The 19,318-nt window shown below is 48.8% G+C and overlaps 1 protein-coding gene across 2 annotated transcripts in view; it reads right to left on the bottom strand.

Moving 5' to 3' along the window:
* The window catches only part of ralba (v-ral simian leukemia viral oncogene homolog Ba (ras related)), a 28,014-nt gene that overhangs the window by 2,855 nt on the left and 5,841 nt on the right, over positions 1–19,318 (bottom strand). For both annotated transcript variants that reach the window (XM_062534830.1, XM_062534832.1), the window contains exons 2-4: positions 5,028–5,214; positions 2,515–2,723; positions 512–689 (exon numbers count right to left, since the gene is read on the bottom strand). In XM_062534830.1, coding sequence (XP_062390814.1) covers positions 512–689; positions 2,515–2,723; positions 5,028–5,141 — 501 coding nt within the window. In that variant the 5' untranslated portion in view covers positions 5,142–5,214. The remainder of the gene's footprint in view (positions 1–511; positions 690–2,514; positions 2,724–5,027; positions 5,215–19,318) is intronic.

Raw genomic sequence — 19,318 nt, 5'->3', positions numbered from 1 at the left:
TCCTCTTCCTGGATAAAGCTGTGTGTTGCTGTGTGCACTTTCAGCCCTCTGCCTCGGGAGAGTCAATTTAACGCCATGGCAACCATGGCCCTAACTGGACAAGACATTTGACACACGGGGCCCCTTGAACTATTCCGCGTCACTAAGGCAGAAAAAGTATCTGTCTGTCTAATACAATAACAATGCCTGACAGAACTACAGGACCAAGAAAACAGACCAGGAAATACAGTACAGCTGATGGACTTTTGTACACTATCTACATAGAATGTCTAATGTATGTTGTGTGTGGTGTCTTAGCTACTGGGACCTTGAATCTCCCCTTGGGGATCAATAAAGCATATCTGACTGTCTATCTATCTACTGTCTAAAGGAGGTGGGGGTTGTCTAATACAATAGCAATGCCTGACAAAAATACAGGAGCAAGAAAACAGACCAGGAAATACAGTACAGCTGATGGACTTGTACACTATCTACGTAGAATGTCTAAAGGAGGCGGGGCCAGGAGCTGCACCTTGTCGACGTTGGCGCGCGTCTTGGCGGAGGTCTCCACGTACTGGACGTTCCACTCCTCGGCCTTCCCCCGCGCCTCGTCCACCATCACCTGCCGCCGCTCCTCCAGGTCCGACTTGTTGCCCACCAGCAGCAGAGGGATCTTGTCCTCCTCCGCCTTCACCCGCAGGATCTGCTCCCTGTAGGACACACACACACACACACACACACGCACGCACACGCACGCACACACGCGAACGTACGCATACGCACACACACAAAAACAAATGCACACACGCACACAAACACACAAACATAATCAATACAATAAGCAATCAACACCAGTGTGTTTAAGAATTTAAGCATACAATTTATACAACATTTTAAAAGGCAAACACATACACAACACACATATGGACAATATCTACAGTGACCGTATAAGCATGTCTAGCCTACATACAAAAACGCATGGTTGATGAACATGGGTATAACACACACACACACAACCAGACAGAACAAAGACCACACCCATGCAAGGAGCCAAAAATACACAGTGAAATGCAAACAGATTGAAGAGACCTCCAAAACACACACACGCACACACACACACACACACACAGACACACTCAAAACAATCCATACCCATCATCAAAACAATTAATACCCCTACCACAACAAACATGCCCAGCTGGAGACTGCACAGCGGGTCACATTATCTAGTCAATATTATTCCAGTTCGGAACGCATGGAATTCCAGCATCCACTCCCCCCTGCCTATACTTCCCCCCGGATCTCTGTTTGGATTTCCCAAAAACATCACCTATACAGCAGCACAGAGCGTTCAGCTCACACCGTGTCCTAATTGTAAGCGACTGCGCAAATGTCGCGTTGCGCCGGATAGTTTGTGTCCACATTGTATCCGTTAACATTCTTTAATGAGCCTTTGTTACGTTGTGAAAAAGTTAATGTCAAGGCGACGCGACGCGACTAAAATAGAAACGGACAGAGCGACAAAACAGGGTTGAAGAGGTCGCGTAGCAAAGCAACTTGTCGCGTTCGGTCGCATCGCATTCAGTCAGGACATTCCAATTGAAAATACAGCGATGGAACTGATTTTGACGCACGCATTCGGTCGCGTCGCTTGCAGTTAGGACGCGGTGTCAGTAGGGTATTCCAAGTGGTCTATGGACACACCTCGGAGTTAGAGGTAAATCCTAGAGGTTAGAGGTCAATCCTCTAACTCGAACTCCTCTAGCCTGACAAAACCAAAGGGCCCTTATTTTATAAGGTTGTGTGTGTGTGTGTCTGTGCGTATGCGTGTTTATGTGTGTGTGTGTGTGTGTGTGTGTGTGTGTTGGCATGTTTGTGTGTGTGCGTGAGTGCATGTTTGTGTTTGTGTTTGTGTGTCTGTGTGTGTGTGTGTGTGTGTGTGTGAGTGCATGTTTGTGTTTGTGTGTGTGTGTGCGTGAGTGCATGATTGTTTGTGTGTGTGTGTGTGTGCGTGACTGCATGTTTGTTTGTGTGTGTGTGTGTGTGTGTGTGTGTGTGTGTCCACAGTAGTTTGTGTGCATCACATGTGGTGCTGCTTTTCTCTATGCTGCACACTGAGCCTTATCTCTGCAGGTACTGTGTGTACTTTGTCTGTCGTAAACTGTGTCCTACAAACCTCAAACCGCGTGCGTGCGTGCGTGTGTGTGTGTATATATATATATATATATATATATATACATATACATATATATATAAGTGTGATTGGGAGCTGAACGCTGCCCCAGTAGCTGTGGCTGTGAGTGTGTGTGTGTGTGTGTGTGTGTGTGTGTTTGAGAGCTGAAAGCTGCCCCAGTATCTGTGGCAGTGAGTGTGAGTGTGAGTGTGAGTATGAGTGCGTGTGTGTGAGATTGAGAGCTGAAAGCTGCCCCAGTATCTGTGGCAGTGAGTGTGAGTATGAGTGTGTGTGTGTGAGATTGAGAGCTGAAAGCTGCCCCAGTAGCTGTGGCCGTGTGTGAGCGTGGCTTCATTACGGACCTGAACTCTGCGGTGGCGGTGAAGGACTCGTGCTCGGTGATGGAGAAGACGAGCAGGAAGCCCTCTCCGCTGCGGAAGTAGTTGTCCCTGATGGCGGCGTAGTCCTCCTGGCCCGCCGTGTCCAGGATGTCGATCTGGACCTCCTCCCCGTCCAGCACCACCTTCTTCCTGTAGCTGTCCGCCTTAGTGGGCTCGTAGTCCTCCACAAACTACACACACACACACACACACACACACACACACACACAGAGAGAGAGAGAGAGAGAGAGAGAGAGTCATGTTCACATTTACATTATTTCATTTAGCGGACGCTTCTATCCAAAACGACTTACAGAAAGAGGTACAGTAGCCTATAATATTATTAAAGCTGAAGTGCAGAGTGCAGAGATCTTATCCAGGAATTACTACTGCATCAGTCAACACTAGTACTACTGTAGAGATCTTAGGAATTACTACTGCATTAGCAAGAACTAGTACTCGAGGATACAAGTGCAGACATTATAAGTACCGGACGGTACTAGTCAAAGTATGGAATGAGGAGAGAGTGGTAGAAGATGGAGGTAGAGAAGTGGAGAGGAAGTAGAGAGGAAGGAGGAAGAGGAGTGAGAGAGAATGCATGGAAAGTGCATGTTGGGCGTGTCCGGTGGTTAGAAGTGTTTGTTAGAAGAATCTTCAATAACTCAAGAATCAGTCTTTCAGAACTCATCGAGGATGGCGAGGGAAATCCCTGCTTTGGTCGCACTTGGCAGGTTGTTCCTCCACTGGGGGACTACCAATGGAAATAGTCTGGATTGCCGTGTGTGTGTGTGTGTGTGTGTGTGTGTGTGTGTGTGTGTGTGTGTGTGTGTGTGTGTGTGTGTGTGTGTGTAGGGGCAGTCGTGGCAGACGCGTTTCTTGGAGGAGTGCAGTGGCCGAAGGGGTAACATGAGCCTTTATGAGAGCATTTAAGTAGGTGGGAGCAGACCCAGCAATCACTTTAGAAGCAGCATTAGAGACCGATTGAGTTTGAGAGAGAGCGAGAGAGAGAGAGAGAGAGAGAGAGAGAGAGAGAGAGAGAGAAAGAGAATGAAAAAGAAACAGAAAATGAGAGAAAGGAGAGAGAGAGAGAAAGAAAGAGAAGGGTTGGCCATGGTATACAAGGCACGTAACCGCAGTTGTTTCTCAATATGCTACAAATATGCATTAAAACGGCCAAGAGAATAAACTCAACCCATTTGGAAAGTTACACTGCCCATTGAGAGCAGGGTGTTTATACTTTTCACTGCTTGACTGGACTACACATATTTTCTTCCACGATGAATTTCCAATGTCCAAAACCTCTACATAATTCATTAGAAAATGGCATATGCATAATGCATGTTTCGCTGCGTGTTAGTTTGTTTGTTTTGGAGCGCTCTTAGACCGTTGTGCTCTTGTTCTATTCAACTAGAATAGGCATATGTTAAGGGTTTGCGGAGCTTAGTGAGGAGAGAGAGAGCGAGGGAGAGAACAGAGAAACAGATAGCAAGAGTGAGAGAGAGAGAGAGAAAGCGTGCGAGAGAGCAAACAGAGAAAGAGAAAGAGAATGAAAAACAGAGACCGCCAGAGACCGAGACAATAAAGGAGAAGACATCATTTGATTTCTCCTTCTACATTATTTATGCTTTTACAGCATCATGTATTTGTAATACTATACTTAGAAGTTGAATACCCACGCACATCCTATGTCAATTTTTCCGGGTGTAGGATCTTCAAGAGCGATAATACAAAAAGATAAAAAAGTATCCGCACACCAGTTGAATTCACTGGGAGCTACAAACTGGTGTGCGGATTCTTTTTTAAGCTTCATACTTAACACTGTATTGCATATACTACTGTAAATGCCTCTCCATTATTTATCTTATGCACTGCAGTACCTAATACTGATGTTTTGGTTCTACCACATCATACATTCATAACACTAGGCTTTATATCAAAAGCATACACAATGCTTTAGCCGTGTAATATCTGTATGACTGTATAATAGTAGTGTGCGCACAGAACTCGCCTACGCGTTGAAGCTAGACAGGCATACACCCACCCCCACTTTAATTATACGGGAAAAAAATCATAGGAAAAAAAATCCTGATACTTGCGTCATTGAGTATTTTTTCATATCACTATCACTCCCACAAAAACTTTCGTTCTTAATAGGAATGTCCCTGTGAACTTGTTACATTACATTTGACTGCTTTTTGAAAATTTTTATACACTTTTTATATATACATATTTTTTTGCCTTTTTTGCCTTTATTCATATAGGAAAGTAGAAAGAGACAGGAATTGCTTGGGGGAGAGAGAGATGGGGTGGGATCGGGAAATGACCGCAGGTCGGAGCCGAACCTGAGTCCCCGTGGGCACTCGGACCCGTACATGGCACGAGCACCGTAGCCTGTTGCGCCACAGCGCCTCCCAACTGATGCTTTTTCTTTTTTTTTCAACCAAAGCGATTAACAACATGGTAACTTGTGCGGCGTGCGTTCCGGCGGAGCTCACCTCGTCGTACATGAACTGGAGCGTGAGGGCGGACTTGCCCACGCCGCCACTGCCCACCATGATGACCTTGTGCAGGGCCAGGGAACTCTGGTTCTTGCTTTTACTGGCTGCCATCTCGAGACTCCGCGTTCACCCTCAGCGTCCGAAAGAAAAACCCCCACCAAGCTCCTCCTGTGACTGTCACCACCTGACCAGGACAACGAGAGAGAGAGAGAGAGAGAGAGAGAGAGAGAGAGAGAGAAAGAGAGAGGGAGAGAGGAGAGGGCAAAAGGTTAGTCCACAAGAGGTCAAACGCAAACCCCTTAAAATGTTACCACCACGCCTGGGGTTATGGTGTAGTGGTGTAATGACTTAACATCTGACATTGGGGTTTTGTGAGTCAATATACAATGAACAATGTATCCATGTGTGGTTTTCTGAATGAAAAATAAAAAAAGTTTGCTCAAAAGTCGGCGTCTGATGAAGGTTACCATGTCCAGTGGTAATTCGATGCATGGCCACTAAAAGCACTAAAAGACTTCAACAGTCCTAGACTCCATATAGTGTGCAGCAATATACCGCTAGTCACGTACAGTCATGAGACAGGAAGGGTAACACCAAGAGCAAACTTCCCTCTTACGTCAACCTTGTGGTGTTTAAGGTGGGTCTGTGCTTTCAGTTTTGCACAGCGCACCACAACAATGCTCTCTGCGACAAGTGGGGCGTACAGTAGATGAAAGCAAACACAACTGAATTCGCCCCAAACGCAGTAAAACACACAGCCTGCTGCTGCTGCTGCTACTGCAACACCATCAGGTATGCAAACACTGGGGTGAACATCGTACACATGCTGACTATTTACGTTTACGTTCACGTTCATACATTTAGCAGACGCTGTTACCCAAAGCGACTAACAATGTCAATTTGTTAAGTGCTTTGCTCAAGGGCACAACGGTGGAAGCCGGGAGCTTGCAGGCTACTGCACGCTAGCTCAGCTCCTTATCCATTACGTTACCACCCACCCACTGACTGACTGCACACTATGCACACTAACAGTAACAGTGCACGCTAAACAAAACGCTGCCTTACGTCATTTCCCCAAAACAATAGAGAAAGGACTTTCCCAACATTATAACTGGTTCTGGATTACATCAAGTTGTTGTCAGTAACAACACTTAACTGACTGTGGGTAATCCCCTACCCTACCTATTGCATAGGATTTATCGCATAGGACTCCAACATCTCTTCTGTAGCTCACAGTGTACCTCTTACAGAAGCAAATGCCACTGGTATACCACTATTGCCCCTCGATGCTTTTATCTTTTATTATTACCGTTTGCTTAAGTTTATGTACAGCACATTGACAGACCTCTGTGTATGAGATTCACCATATAAATAAACCTGACTTGACTACTTGGTACACATAGCATTGCACTGCTATGGCTATTATAGCTAAATGGTGAAGGCAGCAGATAATTTTGTCAAAATTAACGTGGAATAGGCAGACCATATACTACTGTATATGATGTGTATAAGTGAAAGTATACGGTGATAGAATGATGAGGCCCTCCATCTTTGAGGCCGACTCCCTAGTGGTCTTTTTCCCGTTAATAGCTGAAGGTCCGCACGTGAGAGACCAGAGAGAGCGTCCATCAGAGGCAGTGTTAATCCTGACCAAACAGAGACACAGACACCCATCCTGTTGGGCTGCTGAAAGGGGGTTGACTTGATTAAATCAAGCACTGCTCACCAGACTGGACTACAAAAAGGAGGAGAGGAGGGCTCTCACCAGGTCCACTCCACCATCAGAGACTTAGGGTGATCCAGTCAGACGGAGAGAGAGAGAGACAGACACAGAGAGAGAGAGAGAGAGAGAGAGAGACAGAGAGTGTGAGAGAGAGCAGAGGGAGAGAGCGCAAGAGTGAGAGGCTGGGTAGCGGAGCATCAACGCTAATCGATTAGATGCAAAGTGAGCGGTGTACCCAGCGGGCGCTCTCGCTGATGTTATTGATCGTTAATCGTCACGGGAACCCAGAGAGAGAGGAGAGAGCAAAGGAGCCTGGGAACTGGGTGAGAGTTGGGGAGTATCACACGCGTCAGCGTCCAGTCCAGTCCACTAGGAGCTCACCAGTGATTATCTCACACGTTACATCTAACGCTACCCTCACAGACCACTATAGGAGAACACCAGTGATCATCTCACACGTTACATCTAGCGCTACACTCACAGACCACTATAGGAGAACACAAGTGATCATCTCACACATCAGCGTCCAGTCCAGTCCACTATAGGAGAACACCAGTGATCATCTCACACGTCAGCGTCGTCCAGACCATAAGGATATCACCAGTGATCATCTCACATGCTACAGCTCACGCTACACTCACTCACAGGACAAGGGGCTGATTGCATTGCTGTGTTAATATTATAGACTAGTATAAAAAAACAAGTCAAGTCATAAAACATTTTTTTTTCATGCTAACAAATTTGCTTAGAAGTTTTGAGGACAACTAAGAGTGTTGATCGCCAAGGGAGATTCAGTTGAGGACTTGTTTTATTCTCTGAACCACTATTAATGATCATCGATAACACACACACACGCACGCACGCACGCACACACACATTACTGCAGTGAGTGTAGTGGAAGGCCTGCAGTTGGTTTGTGTCGTCCAGGGGGCACACGCACACACGCACGCACACACGCACACACACACATTACTGCAGTGAGTGTAGTGGAAGGCCTGTCGTTGGTTTGGTTCTCCAGGGGACAGCGAGAGCAGTCCAGCCGGGGCCTGGCGGTCACCAGCAGCCCCATAACAGTAACGCCGTCAGCGCTCCACTCAGCTGTGAGGACACAGAGAGAGCACACGGCGGCCCGGTGGCCAAGAGGGTGACACATTCCTGACCGCTCACCGCAGCTTTGTTTAAATTAGTCTGCATACCATACACCCCCCCCCCCCCCCACCCCACCCCAGACACACACACACACACACACACACACACACACACACACACACACACACACACACACACTCTCTCCATCACTATGTACAGTACATGGAGATCCACGCCTGCACAAGTAGCATCACATGCACACAATATCAAACACACACACACACACACACACACACACACACACACACACACTCTCTCCAGCAGTGCCATCACGAGGTGCACAGTGCACAGGGCTGATAGACAGGAAATGATCTGTGCCTGAAATGATCAAACGCATCCAAAGACAATATAGAGCAGGGGTCGGCAACCTTTGAGACATCCAGTGCCAACTTCAAAATTTCTAGTCAAAGAGTGTGCCACTATCATCAATTTTCATCTGGGGTTCGTAGTTTGTCACTTTTTATTGTAAACACGACTCGGAATTGTCCGTGGTCAAACGGCTGCCAATAGGGCTGAGTACACTTTTCAAATGCGAAAATACCTGCTCACACAGGTATGTTGAGCCGAACACTGAAAAGAGGGATTGGAAGATCCTGCTGTCAGTCTGAGATTTTTTTTTTTTGGCTGATGCTGGTGGCGCGTGCCAGTGATTATGCCTCGGCGTGCCAGCAGTGGCACCCGTGCCATAGGTTGCCTACCCCTGATATAGAGAAAAAGCCTTTCTTGACATCATACATGGCACAACACCTGAACTCTATCAGGCCTGAGTGCATGAAGATCCATGCCTGCGCACCTCCTGTCATTCACACAACATTACACACACACACACACAGTGTATTGGTTGTGCCCAGTGTTTAAAAGGCACCTACAGATCAGTGTCAGAATACTAAACCCACAAGTCACGTGATCACTTCACTACGTTGGACACGCTCCAACAATCGACCCACTCTGCCCTCTCTCTCTCTTTCCCTCCGTCCAGTCCTTTCATTCAGCCTCCCTTCCCCTCAGCTTCCGTACCTCTCCTCTCCATCCCTCCGCTCTCCTCCTCTCCTCTCTCCATCCTTCCACCTCTCCTCCTCCTCCCCTCCTCTTTTCTCTCGCCACTCTAATTAGCCTGGTGACACACATCTTCGTCCTCTTTCTTTGACACTCCCACCTTATTCACAACGACACACACACACAGACTTGCAGCAGCAATCAATGACCAGCTCAGTCGAACTCATTTGCACAAGGAATGTGCCTTCACACACAAGACACCCCACACACACACAGACACACACAACCATTGCCACGTTTCCAATTAACCACCAATCGAATTCACTCACACAACCAACCAGTGTCACTTCACACATGCCCTCACCGGTGTCACCACCCCACCACGCCTATAACACACACTACACATACACACACACACACACACACACAGACACACAGACACACACACTACACAGACACACACTACACAGACACACACACACACACACACACACACACACACACACACACACACTACACACACCACACATTAGAAAAGGAGAGGAAGCTATAGTCTGCAGGGCCCCTGCTGTTTAAGCTCCTCTGGAGTACTATGCTCCAACAGCGTCCCAGGCAGCGCTACCCAAGATCCTTCATAACTATCCGCTCCGCTTTAACCCTCTCTGGCGCTACTGTGCTCATGCTGTGCATATGCATATGCTTGACCCTGAACACCCCGTGGTTGAGACCGTGGCCCTGGTGGCTTGTGGTCACTTCTGGGACCTGGTGCTTGTGGTCACTTGTGGCACCTGGTGCTTGTGGTCACTTCTGGGACCTGGTGCTTGTGGTCACTGTGGCCCTGGACTGCCATTTAAGCACCCCTGAGGCTCTCTGAACGAGAAGCTATTTGGTGTCAAGACAGCCGACTCTGTTGTCAGACAGTGACAGTAAACAAACTGAGTGACATGCTGTGGTGAAGTGAGAGACAGAGAGAGAGAGAGAGAGAGAGAGAGACAGAAAGAGAGAGGAAGAACAGGTGACTGAAGAAGGCTCCCATTGTAGGTGTGTGTATGTGTGTGTGTGTGTGTGTGTGTGTGTACTGTAGCCCTGTCTGTCTATATCTCTCTCGCACACACAGACAGTTAGCGTTTAAATGACACATGCACGCTGTGTGTCTCTTTAGAGACCATGCATGGGAAGCACAAGACCATTAGGATCGAGGAGACTGCAGACTGCAGAATGTGTGTGTGTGTGTGTGTGTGTGTGTGTGCTGGTGGCACTAGCTGACTCATGAGAATACTGCCTTATCTGATCTGCCTCAACCGACTGGGCTGATTGACTGACTCCTCTGGCACACGGCCACCACAACAATGGATCGCCACGACGACAGAGCTGTCAAAGAAAATAAGAGACTTTGACAAAAGGGCAAGAAGACTGTTACTCAAACAAATTAGCTTTCTGAAACATTTCAGTTCCAGAGTGAATAAGACTTGGCACAAAGTTGGCATAAATTCTCCCAGAATTTTTCAATGAATAGCCTACATTAGTGTCACTGGTGTTAACAAAAAAAATCATTTCATCGGTAGCCTACATAGCCTACTTAATCCATCTGACCCACATTATCAGAACATTATGCTAACAAGACTAAGCCCCCTGGCAGTTTTACAAACTCATATCCCATTCATAGCCGGCCGGGTGCAGGAAAGAAGGGAAGACTTTTCTCTCCGCTTCCTCTCTGCCCAGGAAGTGAGGTCGTGGGGTCGTCGCCAGGCCTTCCTGTCATTGTTACTACTACCTTGAGTGCCGTGAGGATTCCGGGTAGGCCACAGCTGCCGCTTCACGTAGACAGCGGAGTCCTCGACGTGCTTGAATCTGCTGACCTCAGCAGCCTTGGGAGGGCTGTGAGCTAGCATACTCGCACGCACACGTAACCAAGATAGGTTACTTTCATCACCACAGGTTGATAAATAAACCCAGGCTAAGGGTGGCTCGCCAACACAACTACATGCAAAAGTGGTTAGCCGAGTTTTTCTAGGCAAGTCTTCACACGCGTGCAAGACACAGCAGCTCAATGTCAAGGCCAGCCCTCCATTGCCCAGGAGCCCATGTGTGTGTGTGTACAATGAACTGAACAATGGTTGTGAGTGTGTGTCTGTGTGTGTGTGTGTGTGTCGGGCTGCGTGCGCGCGCGTGTGTGCGTGCATGCATATGAGCATCTTATGAGTGTGTGTGTGTGTGTGTGGGGGGGGGGGGTTGTGTGTGTGTGTGTGTGGGGGGTTGGGGGGACGTGTGAGTGTGTGTGAGAGGGGGATGGTCATGATGTGGGGGTACACTGTAGTGAGGGTTAAATGGAGGGCATCCTGAGCTGAAATCACAGGACTGCTGGGGTGACCTACATTCAGCTCCTCAACAGTTCCCCACGGCCTCAGCTGCTGAAATATACATGACGCCAGAGAGAGAGAGAGAGGGAGAGAGAGAGAGAGAGAGGGAGAGAGAGAGAGAGAGAGAGAGAGAGGGAGAGAGAAGGAAAGAGAGAGGGAGAAGGAAAGAGAGAGAGAGAAGGATGGAGGGAGGAGGAGGAGGAGGAGGAGGAAAGAGTGGAGTGGGGGAGGGATCCAGCAGCAGCATGCTAACCACGTTTCTCTCATCAGGATTCAATCCTCACACCAATCTCCATTTAGGAGTACACACACACTTTGCTGTCTCTAAAACTGACACACACACACACAAAGATTCAGATTCTCGTACACGTACACGTGCACACACACTTCATAGCCTCAGATCCTCATGGATGTACACATGCATACGCACACACACACACAGACAATATGCCACACCTCTCTGTCTGGCTTGGAGCTTACGGAGCACGAAGCCACACACCCAGAGAGAGAGAGAGAGAGAGAGAGAGAGAGAGAGAGAGAGAGAGAGAGAGAGAGAGAGAGAGAGAGAGAGAGAGAGAGAGAGAGAGAGAGAGAGAGAGAGAGAGACGAAGACACAGGCCCCAGGCGTGCAGCAGCACTGTGTCCAGGCTTGGCGAGCCCTCATCTGCATGTGTTAACAGGTGTCCCAGAGCACTGACCCGTCCACCCTCACACCCACTCCACAGGGGCCCAGAGATAACAAGGGCACCAGAGAGGGCAGAGAGGAGGAGGAGGAGGAGGAGGAGGAGGAGAGAGGGAGTGAGGGAGGGAGGGGGAGGGGGGGAGGAGAGGGGCAGAGGAGAGATAGCAAGAGGGTGGGAGAGAAGGAGAGGGACAGAAATGGGGCAGAAGGAACTGGACAGAGAGGGAAAGAGGATGGAAGAGGAAGAGGAGTGAAAGGGAGAGGGAGAGAGAGGGAGAGAGAGAATGAGAGGGGCAGAAAGGGAGGAGGAGGAGGAGTAAAATGAGGAGAAGGAGGGCAGAGAGAGAAAAAGGGGGCAGAAGGGATGAGAAGGAAGACGAGAGGGACAGAGAGGGAGAGGGAGAGGAGAGGCCAGGGCCAATAAGAGGGGAGTCTCCTTTATCAAAGCACTGGCTAACCTACACACTCTCTTCACACCACTAACACCCAGGGGTGCGCTTCCCAAAACCATCGTTTCTAACCTGTTGGGAAATTGCATTGCAACCAACAAAGTTGCTAACATAGTTAGACTGACAGAGTGACAAAGTAGAACTTTGGTTTTGGGAAACCCACCCTTGAACCATTAAAACTCCAACTAGCAAAGTTAACGCTTTAATAATATGAGAGGAGAGACAGAGGAGAGGAAGAGGAGAAGTGGAGAGAGGAAAGAAGAGAGGAGTAGAGAGGCCCAATCAGCACACACGTCGGGTCAGTGATAAGCCCGGGACAAAAGGCAGAGGGAGACGAGGAGGTGACTGAGAGTCCTGGAGCTCAGCCAGGCCAGATTAGACTGAGCTCAGCACTCAGATATGGACACATACACACTAATACACTCACACACACACACTAACACACACACACACACACACACTTACACTCACACACGCACACACACGCACTAACACACACTAACACACACACATACACACGTACACACACACGTACACACACACACACTACTAACACACACACATACACACACACACGCACACTGATACACAACATACACACACACACACTAATACAAACACACACACACACACACACACACACGTCAGTCCGGAGAGGGGAAGAGAGTGCAGGCCTGCTGTGCCGATGCCAAAGGGTGAGGAATTCCAGCCAGGAGGGTCACCAACAATACATGATTCCAGCCAGCACTACACCCATGAACGGATACAACACCACGAGCAGAACTAAACACAGAACACAAAGGAGGACACATAATAAAGGAAGCTACAAAATACTCCAATTTGGAAATAAGTAGGCTAAGTTCGAAAGGAGAGCGGAAGAGACTGAATGAGATTCGCCATGCCTTCAGTTTTATACTTAATCCCCAGACTGAGGTGGACACTGCTGCAAATGGATAGCAACCAAGGCGGGGTGAGGGTGGATGCGGTGGGGGTGGGGGTGTGGGTGAGGGTGGGGATGGTGTGGTGGGGGTGGTGTGGTAGATGCGGTGGCGGTGTGGGTGCGGGTGGGGGTGTGGGGGTGGAAGTCTCTGAGAGAGACCTCCCTCCTTTGCGTGATCAGCATGGGGCCGAGCTTATCTTAATGAGCCGGGATCTCATGAACACCGTAGAGAGTTAGGGAGTATTAAAATGTTAAACCTCAGCTTTCAACACACACAGAGACACACACACACACACACACACACACACACACACACACACACACACATAGACAAACACGCACGCGTACACACACACACACACACACATAACACTCATACAGAGACAAACACACCCGCCCACACACACCAAGTTTGCGCCTTTGCACTAGATTTGATATGAACTTCTACTGGAATGGAGAACAACAAGAAGGAAATATTTGTTCCTGAAAGGCAACTTGTGCGTTAGCACGAGCGTGTTCCGGTTTCATCAGCAGGTCAGTATGCAGTCACTGGGCAGGATTCCAGCAGGTCTGGGGCAACGCTACCTGATCCTACAGTATGTGTATGTGTGAGCCTGCAGGATAGAGAGCGACTGAGTGAACTATGGGGAGGGTGAGTGAGTGAGAGAGTGAATGAGTGAGTAAATTAATGAATGAATGAGTGAGTGAATGAACTATGGGGGAGAGGGGGAGAGTGAGTGAGTGAGTGAGTGAGTTATGGGGTGAGTGAGTGAGCTATGATAGTGAGAGAGTGTGTGAGTGTGAGCTTTTAGAGCAAGCGAGCGAGCGAGTGAGTAAGTGAGCGAGTGAGCGAGTGAATGAGCATCAAGCTCAGGCTCACAGGAAGAATTCCCCGCGGCAGGAAAAGCAGATGACTTTCGCTCCGCACCCTCTGGCAACCAGGAGACTTCCTGCCGGAGCTGATGGGAAAAACAGCTCAGGGACTGGAACAGAGCGGGAAAAGAGAGGGTGTGTGTGTATGTGTGTGTGTGTGTGTGTGTGTGTGTGTGTGTGTGTGTGTGTGTGTGTGTGTGTGTGTGTGTGTGTGTGTGTGTGTGTGTGTGGTGGGGGGGGGGGGTGCTGGGGGTGGAGGAGGGACTGGGCCGACACTCGCAGATGGTAAAAACATCCCTCCTACAACCCTCCCGTCTAAACAGCACACGGACCAGGTCAGTGGAGCCACTTGCCAACATCTCCTCCCGCGTCTGGGGTTCAGAGGTCACCGCCGGGGCAACAACACCCTCGACTCCCATACAGACACGGGCTGAGGGGAGAGGAACCAGGATTTGGCATTTACACCGTAGCCACCAACATACTGGCAGCATGTTCCATAAGACAGACAGATCTTTCTTGGAGCACACCTGGGAAATTACATGCTGTGATTTCCCAGGTGAGGTCACAGGAGGTCGATCTGGGAAGTTCTCTCAGGTGAGGTCACCAGAGGTCGATCTGGGCAGTTCCCCCAAGTGAGTCAAACAGGACATGAGGTAAATTGGGTCACACTAGCGCATTGTACTGTGTGTCGTCATACAGTAAGATTACAGTTTCAGACCCACACACACTAAAAGTGGTGGAGCTATGGTGCCACAACGGAAATGTTGCAACTATGGCTGTGCTCAACAACAAAACAAAATGCTTTTAGGCCTACTCATTGCTGATGTGTTGCTACAGATTTATCAGAATACGGCAAAAAAAGAAATAAGTAATTTTAGGTTTCAAATTCCCTGGTCCTGAATTCCTTTATTTTTCACATAAGCTTAGACGTCAGTTTCTCAAGGTCATGAAGTACTACAATCAGTTCTACCCAGCTGCAGCCATGATCTGTGGCGGTGTGAGATGGCAGGCGAATGTGCAGCCCGAACTGCAACAGGGTATCTTCACACAGTTTCGCACATGAGTGTAAGAATGTTTTCGTAGAACATTCTCCAGGACCCAAGGCATATAAGCAGCAGGAGACCCCCCCTGCCCCCCCCCCCCCTCCTCCTCATATATGAGTATACTGATGAGAACGAAAGCCTCCTGTAGGCACAGGGGTAGAACAACTTTCACTTGCCGATTTATTTGGCCAAGAACGAGAGAGGGAGACACACACACACACCACACACACACACACACACACACACACACACACACACACACACACACACACACACACACACACACACACACACACACACACACACACACACACACACACACACACACACACACACACACACACACACACACACAGACACACACAATTGGATGCCTTTATAGTCCTTTCAGTAAGAAGATACACCCCGGTATCAAAAGCAGACAGACTGGGAGAGTAATTAGCGGCATCTGAATGTAACCTGCTCAGTGGAGCGGAGCCGAGCCGCGCGAGCAGTAGCGGCGGGCCAGGCCTCCCGAGGTGGAGGCACAGAGCTGCAAAATGTTCCTTTCATCTTTCTTGTCTTTCTTGTCTTTTTCTTTTGAATTCTTTTCGTGGCAAAGCTCAGGAGGGACTGGCCTTGCGGCACACAGGCACACAGATGGGGGTGTGTGTGTCTGGGGGTGGGGGGGGGGATTGAAAGACACTGAGCCTAAACGACAGGAAATGGAGAAGAGGAGGCACTTCCTGTGTGGCACTTCACTCTTGGATAACACCAACGGCATACTAAGCATTCCCACCTACTACAGCACAGAGAGAGCCATTGAGAGATGCAGGGAGAGAGGGGAGAGATGGGGGGATAGAGGGGAGAGATGGAGGAGAAAGGGGGAGAGATGGAGGGAGAGGGGAGAGATGGAGCGATAGAGGGGAGAGATGGAGGGAGAGAGGGGAGAGACAAATTAGGGGCTCACTGGGGGCCTGTGTACACGTGTATCAGAGAGAGAGAGAGAGAGAGAGAGAGAGAGAAATGGAAAAAGATAAAAAGATTGTTGTGTTGAAGCGTGCGTGTGCATGCATGTGAGAGTGTACGTGTGTGTGTGTGTGTGTGTGTGTGTGTGTGTGTGTGTGTAAATACTAAATATGTTCTGGAAAAAATACTAAAATATGCTCTGGAAAAAATTATGTCTGTCTGTGTGGTAAGAAGCGCCACTGGGTCTATATGGATACTGAAAATACATTTGTGTAAGAATGTTTTTGTTGAACATTCTCCAGCACCCAAGCAATATAAACAGCAGGAGACCCCTCCTTCGGGCCAAGAAGGAAGGGGGGAAACACACACACACACACACAGTGGAACTGACCAGGCCAAATGAAACGCACACAGAGAAATGTAATATTGAGATGAGGTCTGCTGCTGCGTACTGTCGTCATTCCCTCTGGCCACAGGCCATGATCAGTCTGAGCGCATTACCGTGTAATAGTGTCACAAAAACAAAAACTGTTCCAGTATTCATGTGGATGTGATTACAGAACCCCCCCCCCCCCCCCCCCCCCCCACCGAAAGGAGAACTCGCAACAACAAGTCTCACTCCAGCATCACCATTTCCTTCTGCCTATCTTCCTCTTTGCATTATTCAAACAGTCTGATATGCAGTTGATATCTGCCCAAAAATATGTTTGTCTTTTATCCTCATACTGGCCTTAGCCTCTAGCCTGTCAGGATTGAGAGAGAGAGAGAGAGAGAGAGAGACAGAGAGACAGAGAACAGAGAGAGAGGGAGAGAGAGAGAGAGAGAGAGAGAGAGAGAGAGAGAGAGAGAGAGAGAGAGAGAGAGAGAGAGAGAGAGAGAGAGAGAGAGAGAGAGAGAGAGAGAGAGAGAGAGAGAGAGAGAACTGCCATGAACTTCTGCTTGCCTTATCCGTATCATTGCATTTACTAAAACTGGCAGACAAAACAAATCTTCGCATTTGGGACAATATTCTCCAGATTCCTCTTTCTCTCCAGTTCTGCCCAGTTTTTCACGCCGTCCTCTTTCTCACACTCCGGCCCGTGGGCAGCACAGAGTCCAGTCCTGTCCAAACAAATGACCATATCATAACAAAGCCAAGAGGAGCAGGGAAACATCATAAACCTTGAAGTTCAACTAAACACAGGAATCCCCAGACCACAACGAGATCTCCGATAGAGAACCGAGAATAGCAAGGAAGTCAGAACACAACCCCAGAATGACTTAAGGACATGAGCGAGCTGTGTCTGGTGTGGTGTGTGAACACACCCTGAAAAGTGTAAACAAAACGAGAAGTCAAAACTTCCCCCACCTAGGCATTCTGATCACTGCCCTGGCGTTCAACCTGCTTACCACAGTGACTCAGTTCACTGGTGCATCTCTTGGAGAGGAGAGAGGAGAGAGGAGAGAGGAGAGAGGAGAGAGGAGAGAGGAGAGAGAGGAGAGAGAGGAGAGAGGAGAGAGAGGAGAGGAGAGAGGGGAGAGGAGAGAGAGGAGAGGAGAGGAGAGGAGAGAGAGGAGAGAGGAGAGAGAGGAGAGGAGAGAGGGGAGAGGAGAGAGAGGAGAGGAGAGGAGAGGAGAGGAGGAGGAGAGAAGCAAAGAGAAGCAAAGAGAAGCAGATAGGAGAAGAAAAGAGAAACAAAGAGAAGAGAAGCAGAGAGAAGAGAAGAGAAGAGAAGAGAAGAGAAGATAAGAGAAGAGAAGAGAAGAGAAGAGAAGAGAAGAGAAGAGAAGAGAGGAGAAGAAAAGAGAAGAGAAGAGAAGAGAAGAGAAGAGAGGAGGCCAGTGTGGTGAATCAGGGGGTGGAGTGGGTCAGGGGGGTCGTGTATAGTCTCTAGGGCAGGGTTATGAGTGAGTGTGAGTGAGGTCCATTAGGGAGGAGGAGGAGGAGGAGGAAGGGGGGATAAGTCGCCCTTCACACATCCTACGCACAAGGGCCTCTTTAATACAGAGCAGACCCCCTCTCACTCCTATCTACAGGCCCTCTGCATGCCGTCACTGGCATACCTCAGCACACACACACACACACACACACACACACACACACACACACACACACACACACACACACACACACACACACACACACACACACACACACACACACACACACACGTTGTAAAGTGGGTCAACATAAGGCAAGATTGGGAATGGAAACACACTGATATGGACATAGCGAGCGTTCGCTGGGTCCTACGTACCTCCACACACAGATCACATCATGCGCTCACCAAGCCCTGTCAGTGTGGAGGCTGACCTTTCAGTGTAGACCTTTTATAGGGGTAGCTGCTGCTCTCACAGTCACAATAATTTACAAACTACTTTAGTCATATTGATATTGCGCTAGCATGCAGTTGCAAAATTAGGTTGACACCTAAAAAGCAATATCAGCCACACACACACACACACACACACACACACACACACACACACACACACACACACACACACACACACACACACACACACACACACACACACACACACACACACACACACACACACACACACACACACACACACACACACACACACACACACACACACACACACACACACACACACATCCATGTGCACTGACTGCACTGAAGTGCACTGAACTGCAGCCACTGTATATGTACAACACACATCCAGCATATTCCACCATTACACCAAAAACAGGAAGTCACTTCACAGCATGTCAGGGGGGACAGGCGCGTAAGTGCTGACAAAAGCAATTATCTGATTACAGTACACAAGGGTGTCTGCGTCCTGACAGACTGAAAAACACTGATGACATCCATCCATCCATACAGTACATACATACACACACACGCACACACACACACACACACACACACACACACACACACACACACACACACACACACACACACACACACACGCACACACGCACACACACACACACACATCCACCCTGCCTTGCCCAAGACTGACTCAGGGTTCCAGGATTAGTTGGGCTGGTGTTGAGACTTGCGCTGCGTTGCCCGTGTAACAATAGGCGGTGACTCATGATCCTGTGCTGGGCGACGGTCATCTAGGACAGTGTTATGAATAAATAGCCTCACTCCAACGCTAGTGCATTCAGC

The sequence above is a fragment of the Sardina pilchardus genome, chromosome 4, assembly GCF_963854185.1.
Source record: "Sardina pilchardus chromosome 4, fSarPil1.1, whole genome shotgun sequence".
In the NCBI taxonomy this organism is placed as follows: Eukaryota; Metazoa; Chordata; class Actinopteri; order Clupeiformes; family Clupeidae; genus Sardina; species Sardina pilchardus.
Note: the sequence above shows the minus strand (reverse complement) of the source record. Positions and strands in the feature narration are given on the sequence as shown.